The sequence below is a fragment of the Acanthaster planci genome, linkage group LG17 (genome assembly GCF_054643075.1).
Source record: "Acanthaster planci isolate LZ-2023a linkage group LG17, COTS_SCS, whole genome shotgun sequence".
NCBI lineage: Eukaryota > Metazoa > Echinodermata > Asteroidea > Valvatida > Acanthasteridae > Acanthaster > Acanthaster planci.
In genome coordinates this window covers 10,090,851-10,103,113 of record NC_141793.1, presented here as the reverse complement: position 1 = coordinate 10,103,113, position 12,263 = coordinate 10,090,851, and the positions used below count along the sequence as shown (strand labels likewise).

The 12,263-nt window shown below is 41.8% G+C and overlaps 1 protein-coding gene across 2 annotated transcripts in view; it reads left to right on the top strand.

Annotated features, from left to right (window-relative positions):
* Nucleotides 1-3,514: 3,514 nt before the first annotated feature.
* LOC110973414 (rho GTPase-activating protein 23-like) overlaps nt 3,515-12,263 on the top strand; it is a 61,039-nt gene continuing 52,290 nt past the window's right edge. The window contains exons 1-2 of one of the 2 annotated variants that reach the window (XM_022224243.2): nt 3,515-3,742; nt 8,902-9,015. In XM_022224243.2, coding sequence (XP_022079935.2) covers nt 8,980-9,015 — 36 coding nt within the window. In that variant the 5' untranslated portion in view covers nt 3,515-3,742; nt 8,902-8,979. Of the gene's footprint in view, nt 3,743-8,358; nt 8,789-8,901; nt 9,016-12,263 lie in introns of those variants that run through there. The other variant, XM_087148294.1, reaches the window with a different exon arrangement.

Here is a 12,263-nt window from a genome sequence, read left to right as displayed (position 1 = left end):
TTTCTTTGTCACTGCCCGCCGACCATCTCTGGCAAGGGTTTCCCTTCTCCGGGATCAGTTGGCTGCGCTGAGCTGACGCTTGAATTGGTCTTTGAAGCATTTCGTGGAGCTCCTCCGTCACACTTGCCTTGGCATAGCTCTCCGTAGACCACCATGCACTTTGGGCATTCGCGTGTCCTCCATACGTGACAAGTGACCGGCCCAGCAGAGTTGTCTGGTCATAATGATGGCCTCTATGCTTGGGATGTTGGCTCGCTCAAGGACGTTGATGTTGGTCACATAGTCCTGCCACTTGATGCCCATGATGGATCGAAGACACCGTGTTGAACCGTTCCAAGAGTCGGGCCGCACTTGCAGGCTTCCCATCCATAGGCCCTATAGGAGAGTGGTGACGACTGCATCGCTATGAGGATTGTGAATGTATCGGTGAAACCAAAATTAGTTCGTCCAGTGAGACGTAAGATCTTTCTTTATAAAAAAAAAGCCCGCTTTGATGAAATAGAGGAATGGCTCAAGAATTTTGACGAGAAGCTGACTACTAACTACATGGGCTCAAAGTCTGTTGATGAACTTGTGATTGAATTAAACCAAGTTATCCAGTGCAGAATTCTATGGACAGGTTTATTCCCTCAAAAATGACTTCTTCTACGTGGAAGTTACCTTGGATATACAATTCCATCAAGAAAGATATTTGTAAAAGGAAGCGTCTGTACAAAAAAGCTAAGAAACATAGTTCTACAGCAGCTTGGGATATCTTTTAAACAGCACCGCAGAAGACTGACCGAAAGATTAGGAGAGCCAACCAGGAGTACATTCATGATGTCATCGGTGGGAGTTTGGGGGGCAAACACTAAACCGTTCTGGAATTTCAGCAAGTCTAAACTGCAGGAAGTGTTTGGTGTCTCCACGCTCTATTCACCTGATGGCACCAAAGTTTACTCTGCTAAAGACAAGGCTAATGTGCTTAATGATCAATTTTATTCAGTTTGCACTGACGAGAATGTTGTCAATTTTCCAAGTATGATGGATTCTATAATCCCTGACATACCAAACATCGTTATCAACAGTCAAGGTGTTGAAAAGCTATTGCAAGATATGAATCAAAATGAGGCTTCGGGTCCCGGCGCCATTCCTGCCAATATCTTGAAAAAATGTGCCTCTTCAATCGCTCCAGATTTTTAAAAAATCACTTGATTCTGGTTGCCTACCCAATGTTTGGCGTGATGCTAATGTGACTCCGCTATTCAAGAGAGGAGACAGATGTCAGCCTGTAAATTACAGGCCAATATCGTTGACATCGATCCCATGCAAGATTTTGGAACATATCCTGCATCATCGTATCATGAATCATTTTGATAAATACCGCATCTTAGTTGACGTTCAACGTGGTTTTTGCAAGGGACGTTCCTGCGACACTCATCCGCTCTTGTTGGTGACCTTTTAAAGATTTTGGATGACAAAGGCCAAGCGGACCTGATTGTTATGGATTTCAGCAAGGCGTTTGATTCAGTGCCTCACCGACGTCTCTTGAAAACTCCAACACATGGGAATCAGAAACAACACATTGAAATGGATCGAATCTTTCCTTACAAATCGTCATCAACAGGTTGTGCTAGAGGGCGTATCTTCAAAAAGACCTAAAGTTACGTCAGGGGTTCCCCAAGGTACTGCCTTGGGACCCTTGCTTTTTCTGGCATATATAAATGATCTGCCGGCGAAGGTTCACTCAAAGGTTAGACTTTTTGCGGACGACTGCATTCTCTATAAAAGGATACAAACACCCGAGGACTCAGATATATTTCAAGCAGACCTTGAGGCATTAGTCAATTGGAAGAAAGACTGGCAAATGTCTTTCAATCCTTCCAAATGTTTCAGCATGAGAGTTAGACACAAAAGAAAGCTTGTTATTACGAAGTACAAGATGGGTCTCCACACCCCCTAGGAGGTGAGACATCATCCCTACCTAGGTATTGAACTTAGCAGTGATTTGAAATGGTCAACACATATCAATCAGACTGTTGCCAAGGCTAATAAAATGCTGGGTTTGTTGAAGAGGATTTTATACCACTGCAACAAAAACACCAAGTCTATAGCCTACAAATCGCTGATCAGACCCAAACTTGAATACTGCTCTGGGATTTGGGATCCACAACACAATTTGGATGGGGACAAGTTAGAAAGAATTCAGAAGAAAGCTGCCCGGTTTGTTGTTGAGATTAAAGCAGGGAATCCAGTATTACCAAAATCCTTGCTGACTTAGTGGGAATCGCTCCATGACCAAAGAACTAAATTGCGCCTGACGACCATCTATAAAGAGACTCATGGGTTAATTCCAAGCAACATCGAAAATTTCCTTCAGTCATCAAATCATCCAGTAAACCAAATACTAGGCAGTCAGGGGCCTTCAAATATAACATCATACCGGCAAATAAAGACTGTTATAGGCACTCGCTGTATCCAAAGTCTATTCGTGAGTGGAACCACCTCGACCAAGACCTACGCATCGCCCCCGACGTCAAGACTTTTAAAGCCAAGTTAGAAACCATTAATATCAAGACGTTGGCTTCAAAGGCCCACACATTTAGTCACGACTTTGCACATGACCCCCCCCAAAAAAAACATATGCTACAACCAGCAATACGGTGAATGGACAGATACAGATACCATCACCTTTAGTTGACAGGCGAAGAGAATGATTCTTCCAGACGCGCTTCTGCAGGCGACCGAAAGAGCTGCTTGCTTTAGTGAGCTGGTTGAGTCAATGTCCTTGGTCACGGTCGCATCGAACTCGGCGATGCTCCCGAAGTGAGTGAAGTGCTGATACTTGGTGGGATGTAGTTACGTGGAGGTTTCTGGTACAGCACTTCCCCGTCTTCTTCAAGCAGATTGATGGCGGAGGAAATTTAACAGACCAGGCTCAGTAGCGGACACCTGTGGTTGGGAAGGGAGTTGAGATGTCTGGGACACGCATGATCGGGGTCGAACTTAACTTGTGCAGACACTCAAAGTTAGCATTAATTTTTACATTGAGATCTCATTCCCTCGTAGGATAATATAAATTGTACAACTGGGATGGGTAAGGACCTGTGTAGTCTAAAAAAACAACCAACGCTATAGTCACACTTTGCTGGAATTTGTTTACAAATTTCTTAACGAAGGATCTGCACACCCCATTATTTTGTCAGCGTTTTTTTCACTCTCGTTTGTCGTTTTCAGTGTTTAACGCTCTTGACTGTGGCTATTTCTTTTACTTCCAGACAAACGTCGAAATTGTTGAGCCCTGCAGTCAAGCAATGGCCATTCGTATGCTGTATAAATTGTACCAACAACTTGAGTGCAGTTTTTGTGAAAAAAATAATAATCTTGCTGACCAAAATGCTATGTGTGCAGCGCAGTGTCCTTTGTGCGACTCAACCATTGATCTCGTAGATCCATATGGAGTCAATAGGCTAGGTTATTCTATGTCTGTGTCGGGCGCACTCGGCTCAACCTATTCAGCTAGCTTACCACCAAAGTTGAAGGCCGCCCTCTATGTTTATTTTGCGACAAGGCGTGACGCTATCTCGACCTATAGCTCAACATGGCGTCTGTTTAGATTTTCTGACTGAACTGGTCGAAAGGTTATCGGCTTATTTCTCCAAAGTGACATCGAAACGATGGTACTGTTACATCATGAGGATAAGCACTGTTAAAAGGTATCCTGGATGTGAGTCTGCTGCAACAAGACGGGATGATATTCCTTGTGAGTAGATAAGAATGGCCCGAGAAAAGTGCAGTTCTGCTTTCATATTCGGCACTGACACTGGCTTAGGGTCTACTAGTAATACAGTGACACTGTACGGTGCATGCACCTCGTAATACAGAGCAAACTGTGATTATTTTGTACGTCAAAATAAGTGTGGATGTTAATTGGAAACCTCAAAATTCATACTTCTGAATTTTGGAAAGAGTTTTGTTTACGGACGCCACTTGACATCCTGTGTATTGAGACTGGTCTGAAAAGTTCTACTCTTCTAAAGTTCTAGGCCTGAGTGAACGACTTGGCTGCTGCTTGACATGACACCCCTGTTTGTTAGTGGTATTTTCCCTCCTAAATTGAACTTTTCTGGACATGTTTTTGCTTTCCGAATGGATCACTGTCAGGAATAATTACTGCCGTCCGTATATGGAGCTCTTCCCTGTATATTTGTAAAGTCTTTGTTCTTATTTGTGCCCTATTTTAATGAGTTTATGCTGGCTGCATTTCAAATTTCAAAAATGTTGAAATTGGAAATTAAATAGAGAAGCTAATTGTTACAGCATGCCGAAAAAAGGTGAATTTTAATTACAACTTCCTATTAAAGAAAATTAGTTTGCAAGCAAACAGTGCCCTTACTCATGCCCGTACCTGTGTACATGTACTTACCGGTACATCCTGTACATTTGTAGGCCTAGGCCTGTAAGTGTTTTTTTATTTACTGATGCACGTGTAAAATGTCCATATCTGTAGAACATTCCAACTTACCCCGCACCATGCACACCATCATAATCAGGTTTGAATTCCATGTGAGGCAGTTGAATCTTCGCTTCTTCACTCTTTTGCCACATTCCATTCAACATGCCATGCATGCTCAACACCGTTCAACCATGTCAACTGCTAATGTCAAACTAACCTGCTAACAACAGTATCCTGCTTAGGTAAACTTTTTCTGGTGGTCTGACAATCCCCTGTTTTCAGTAAGTGTCGGGTCAACAGTAACTTTTGTAAGCCTTTTTTGTAAATAATAAGTACATGCCATTCCTTCTGTCATGTGATTTTCCCCATACATGTACATGTACGTGACTCTGATATTACTGACACAGCTGCATATCCAGCTTTTGATGTCGAGGGAGGGGGACAAATTTAAAAGCGAATGTGGCTTCGGGCTCACTCAACATGATGTTGGTTGGGGGAGGAAAAAGTCTTGTTTTCTTAGGGTTTTGGTGCTAATATTTGATAAATAAATGTACGGATTAGGCTACTTTCTTTCCTACTCATCTATAAATCATTAGGTCTAGGGCCTATTTGCTTAAAAAAATCTGTTGGGGGGCAAGTCGTTTCATCCCTCCCCTCCCCCACATGCCACTAATCTCTTAGCTCAGGCCTACTTTTAGGCCAATTTCATAGAGCTGCTTAAGCACAGAATTTTCTTATGCATGAAAAAACCTTGCCTACTAAACAAAGGTTACCAGCTCAAACTCCCTGTGATTGTCATGCTAACCAAAAGACAGGTAAAATGCCATTTCAAAACAATACACATGTACATGTACATCACAAGAAGTTTTGGCTGGTAACCTGATTTGTCAAGCAAGGTTTTTTTCACGCTTAAGCAAATTTTTCACGGAAGCAGCACTATGAAATTGGCTCCAGCTGGTGTTGCAGAGCCATAGGAAACCTGATGCAATAGGCCAACAGTGTATTCTACCGTTAGTAATCCAGTGATGCTGCTAACACCATAACTGCTCTTCCATGCAGTGAACCTATCCGGTACCAGGTACACGTACAGGTACCCTTTACGGCCACTTCCTTTGCTATTGCTCTTTACATGCATCTTGGACATTTTGATAGTGAAGAAAGTTTTTTCCCGTTTGTTTCAGTTTCTTGTGGAAGGTACAGGTATATGTAATATACATGTACATGTATCTCTTTTGGTTTAGTTTTGGTGCTTGCTTTTTTCTCATGGCATAGTGGCTTTTAGATTCTTATCATGTAAATAGACAATTCATGGACATCCATTTTTATTTGGGGGGTAACTTTTACTGTACATCTTTGGAAGTCGATTTTTCATGAGGGGAATACTGATGCACAGTTAATTTCACTCTGTTGATACGTACAATGTATGTATGTTTGTTTCTAAATATGACACATGTACAGTACACTCATTCTTCTGTTAGCTGCTTGTGAGGTTTTCATTTCATTTGTTTCTTTGTTTGCCAAGTTCCTGCATTACTCATCTGAGCCCTGTAACTGTCCCGCAGTAGCTCTGTTGACAGAATCCCCCGGCAGTGGGGGAAATCCCTTGTATCCCTGAAGCGCATTGTATGCAATGTGTTGTTCTTGACAATTCCTGTCTCATAGCATTGCCCCAGGATTCAAACTCTTCGACGGCTTCTGCCAAGCCCCTGTGTGCATGCAGTGACACACGTGGTTCAGTACAGTGTGGCTCTCCCAACCCCACCCTCCTTCAAGAGTGCAAGGGGGGGGGTGTAATATGTGTTGAGTGCTGAATCACGGGCGATGTTACATGTACATGTAGTCTCCTCAGGGACCCTGGCAGAGAAACTTGCTTTGAGGCAGACAACCAAAGTGTAATGAGATACGACAGCAGACTTACCGTACCCTAAAAGTAAAAGTGGTGTCACAGTTCCTCCAAGTGGCAATCTCTCCCCTCTTTCTCCCCCTCATAAACATTATTCATTGTGACAGCTGTGTTAAATGATGTGTACACACGTGTGCAGTGCAACTGTGCTGATGAATGTTTTTGAGTCATACATGTACATGTGTCTGCACATGTTGATGAGTGACATGTGCATTGCTTATTGTACACTTTACAGCACACATCTGCTGTACACTTTGTGAAAGGAACTGCATTTACACTCATTTCACAGGTGTTTATATCCTGTACATGGACTGTAAAGTGGTCATGTGCATACACGTGTGGGGCATGTGACCTACCATCCCAGAGCAGTTTGGTTCATGGACAACACTAGTGTTACCTGTCCGTGTACAGACATGGTCAAGGACCCTTCGAAAATCACTTCATGTTCGGGGTACGTGCATGTGTGTATTTCTACCTGTGCATGTACGTACATGTATGTATACACCAGTACAAGCACATGTGAAAGTTTAATTATAGGAGATGACTTGCACTTTCAATGTCCTTTGTACATGCACATGTTTACAGTATTTTGCCTGCATTCACAGATGCTCATACCGGAATGTCACGTGTGTGTTTCTGGTAGATGTTTTTGCTTCCTGCCAGGACTGCTCATGCAGGCCTACATGTATATGTGAAATTAACACACTGTGAGCTGATACCCAACATGCATGGTACTATACAGTACAAGTACATGTACATATACTGGTACCTAATTGTCCCAGTTTCTTATGGAAAGTGCAGGTGCCCTGAGTGAGGCGGTTTCTTTTCAGGAGTTCCCCCCTCCCCTCACCCACCCTGAGTGACGTACATGTATACTTACCTGTACATACACAAAGAACAGACAAAATGAGACACCTAGACTGTCTCATTTTGCTGCGGTTTTATCCAATTCAATTTGCAGTTAGTTTGCGGTGGCTTTTGATGCTGCAGGAGCCGGGGGGGAGGAGAGAACATTTACCGGTAACTTGGGATTTCCTGGCAGCCCATGGCTGAAGGTGTGAGGTCACTAAAATGAAACTCTCCGTAATGCCAGTGGTCTGCAGAACTCGCACTGTATAGTGTCATTTGACTACCAGAATCACATGTACCGTAGATATTTATACTGCAGTGGCACATCGCTCATGGACAGGTGGTGCACGCCTGTGGTACATGAACATGTACTTCTCTTTGACAAAATAGGATGTTATGATTTGCTGATGCTTGTGCGCGACAAGCTGAAGAATGTGCATGTCTGAGTGCGGTGCCATCGCAGTTATGGCGTCCAATCGGATTAGTCTATAACAGGCATTGAAATTGGGTTTACCCACAGATGGGCAAACTTACAGTACTCAGTCCCCACAATGTTGATATTTAGATTCATAACCGTACAATAATTATAAATACACGCGTGGCAATTACATTTTTTCCTTCCATATTCAATTTCAAAAATAACTATTCAAACATTTGATAATGCTTGAATTCAAAATCATCACCGCCCTATAGTGGGCACATGTGCATGTGTAGTTTCAAGCCCATGTACAGGTACATGTACTTTTGGTTGGGCTTACATGGTACCAGTACATGCTACATGAACATTTCTGAACACAGCAGAAAGCTTAAAATCTGCATTCAGGAATTTGACGTTTGCCCTGCATGTATGGTACACTGTGCGTACATAACGCACACATACATGTACATGTACATTACAGCATACACTGCTGCAGATACACACATGGTAGATTTAATGAAATATTTTCTCTTGCACTGCAGTGACTCACAGTGACCTGCACTATGCAAATTTACAGCATACATGTACATGTTCATTTACATACCTGTACATGTACTTTGTAAATGTTTGTACCTGTAAGGTACAAAATGGTACATGTACTCATACCGGCACTACTTAATACAGTACTTGTCATGTACATGTATTTGCATGTTCATACAATGTATGTACTTATACTGCACTTTTTCAACTTCACATGCATATATACTGATAGAATGAATTGGATGGGTGTACATGTATGTGGTGTGCATGTGGGAGGTTGTACATGTACAGACTGCGAACCCATGCAGTGTCAAGCTCCGGTTACCTGCAAAGTTCATGTGTTTAGCAGGTACTCCAGCCGAAGCTGTCCAACCAGAACTTTGCCAAAGATAATCGGCCATGTGTGTCTGGTACTTTTGCAACCCGCGCCAAGCTAGGATGAGATCATCCCTATGTTGCACTGTCAAACGTCCGTTGGGTGGGGTGCCCGGGCCCACACACGTACACGTGCACAGCATTGCTCACGAACTGTATGTAGTCATGATTTGCTCTAGATGCTTTCACAAGTTATTCTGTCGGGATAAAAGACGAGAAGATTCACGGGACCAGTGCTTGGAAAAGTTGTTCATTATCAACACTGCCCGTAAGATCTGTGCTCTCATAAGGAGCGTTCATAAATGCAAGAACAACCAATTTTTGAACAATTTACCCCTTCAATAACACATACGTTAATTGTGTTCTTCATGTTTTCTCCAGGAAACTGTGTGGCTAGGGCTGTGCAAGTGCTGAGAGAATTGGGCTTGCTGGCTACAGGAGCTTGTCGAAGGGAGTGAAATGGCAGCCGCTGTCAAACCGAGATCGACAAGCGAGGTAAGACTATCCGAACCAAAACCAGCAGAATCTTGATTATGGATTTTACCGGAAATAACAATAAACTCAGCGGTCAGGGGTAGTGTTATGACCTGGGCCTGCTTTTCCATGACTGAAATCTCCTGCATGCAGGTACGGGTATGTGTTATTTAATGTTAAGATCATTTATTATTCATGTATTCTTCCCAAGGTTTTGTGATCCTCCTCACCAGACCGTTGTGCGTGATAACCCTTGCGATCACTGTATTGCAAAAACATGAAAGCACATCTCGTCATCGCAAGGGTTCAAAAGTACAGGGTCGTACGATTCCATTCTCCATTCATGTGCAGTGCACCAGCCCTGCTCGTTATTAAAGAAACTAATAAAAGAGTTAAAAGTAGATTCTTCGCACACTGAAAGGAAATCCTGACCTGTCTGGCATTTTGTCTGGAAGTCTGTAAATCTGTCCGTCTCCTTCTCAATTTCAGGGGAATTACACATCTATAGAAGAAAAAAAAGAAGAGAAAAGGAAAGAAAAACCCTTCTGTAAAGACATGTATTCTGTGTAAAAATGAGTGTCTCAGCTAGTAAGCCATCCATCAATGTGTCTATGCTGAAATACATGTTGTTACTTTACCTGACAGTTGATGGATAATTTTAGCCGTTTCTTTCTTTTTGGGGGAGGGGGGGTCTGGTTGGCATTGGCTGACAGCTAGTGTGTGTATGCCGTGGCTGGGACAAAAGTCTAACATTGCCTCAGTTGTGCTGTCCTTTCCAGACAGGTGGGAAAAGTATTTGTGCATCACCGTTCAATGCAGCGGTGTCCTTCACCTCCCCATATTTTAGGTCCTTAGATACTGTGGAAGAAGAGTGTAGTAGTACATAAATGTACATGTACAATAAATTTATTTCTCAGCAGGCACTTACATCAGAGTGTAGAAAGATTTTCAGGGAACAGCTACTTTCAGGCCAAATTTGGTATTTTTCTGACAAATGGTAGGGGGCCCCAAAGCAAAATCCTGTTAATGGTTTTACTCTGGCTTTGACTTTAATAAAGTGTGTGTTTTCGTTTTCATGTGACTTTCAGACGAGAACCTTTTATACTGGCCCTGTGCTACTATCTGCATGTGGGTAGTTGCAGAAATTAGGGGTCCAAAAGTGTGACTTTTTGTGTCCCTGTTACATCTGACCTTTGTTATTTGACACGGAATACACGTCCATGTGTGTATCACCGGAATTGATTTCAAACTATTACTATAGTGTATTTGTTTGGAAGGTAATTTGCATTAATTCACCATTTTTGGAAATAACAAAATGTGTTCTGAACTTACAAAATCATACCGGGTACATGTATGTCAAATGTGACAGGGACATGAAAAAAAAATGGACCCCTAATTTCTGGAATTAACCATGTACATGTGTACATGGGTAATTCCATGAAGTTGGATAACAAAGTGTGACAAAGGAGCTGAAATTTCAAATTGACTTATTTGTCATTTTTCCCCCAAGTTTTGACACATCCTTAACTGTGTTTCTCATAAATAGTAATACCTTTGCAATAACTTACGCGGACAAGGAAATAATCGGGTATTATGCCCCATGTAGCGGGAACATGTAACAAGGAAACCACACAGAGTTTCAGCGCACAGCAAAGATTTCTCTGAGTTGCAAAATGTAATGAAGATGCGTTTGGTTTGTTCTAAAAAATTGGCAAGTATTTTACCAAAAAATGAAACGATAAGGAAGGGAACATACTGCAAAAATTAATGTCAGGGTAGGTACATGAACTCATTTTTCCAGACCATGTACCGTGCGGTCGGGCTGAGCATTTTCCTGTATTTGATCGGAATGGTAGGGCTCAAAAAAGTGTAATCTTTGTGGCCATATATACAGCCACATGGATGGCAATATTTGTGTTGATTTTTACCACATTTATCCCTGGTTACATTAAAAATACACTGAAAATATCATGTCAGATTTTACAGAAAACAATGATAGCTACTGGCACATCATCTAGAACCACTGGTCTCGTGTCAGGCTTCAATTTAATAAAAGAACCAGGAAATGAATTTTTCTTAGAATCACTTTTTGTGTATCTGTGTACTCTTGTTCCTTGTATGAAGGCCGTTTGACATCTTTTTTTAATTATGTGAACTGAACGGTGCACTTTTTGAAATATTAAAAATTGACCAAGCATTTCTGGACAAGTGAGGGCGCTTTTGGTTTGATGTAAATCCAGGAAGGCATGGTTCAGGTTGCATGTTTTCATGTTCAAATTGTGAACCCCAAATTTGCTTTCTGGGAACATTTCTGTGAAAAGGATTTTTGCTGGATCATTGTCATATACTTACACAGCAGTAGATTGCCCAAGAAAATATAATTTGCCGTAGCAGTGGTTAAAAAATCTAGAAATTTTCTGTGCACAAATCAGTGCAACATTGAGATTCATTGCCTTGGATGACATCATAGTTCTGATCATGAATATGCAAATATGCATTAGCATAAAAACCAAAAACGCATCAAACTGTGGGTTAAAATTGCAAAACAAAAATTTAAAATCAGGTTAAATGAAACCCAAAGATGCAATTTCAAGGGGTTCTAGTAAAATGTATCAAAATATTTCTATTTCCTTAAAGAAACTGTATTGCACATCATTCCGATATGTTTTTAACAGAGGACCCAAAAATACTGACATTTTACATGTATTTTACTTCATTTGTAGTACATGAATCTCTTTGTGACGTACATGTACATAAAACACTGCTACTTGCACACGCACATGTACATCTTTAGTACATCGTTAGGGGCCTACCAGTGCATAAGAGTGAAATAAAGTACTGCAACCTAAAAAAGAAGTTGAAATAAAAAATCCGAACATCAACATTTGAGGGCATCAGGCAAAAAAACAGGAAATTCCTCATTAAACCTTAGCCAAAAATTAACATTCCCATTCCCCGTGCCGTGACTGGCCTTGAATAATTTGAACACTGCAGTTGCCACCAAACATCGTGCGGGCCGGTGGTGTTCACATACATACGTACTGGTACATGTACATGTACATTGTACACCCTAGAGAGAGCAATTGGCATGATACTAGTACATGTGCATACAAACATGGTCCACATACTGTACTTGTGTCCACCTAACTCTGTATGAGGACATGCAAGATGCTTTTATAAACAGTTGTGTGAGGACCAAGGCTCAGGTCTCCAGAAAGCTTTGCTCGCAAACCTTGTGGACCTGCCAAGAAGTGTGCACCAAACAGGAC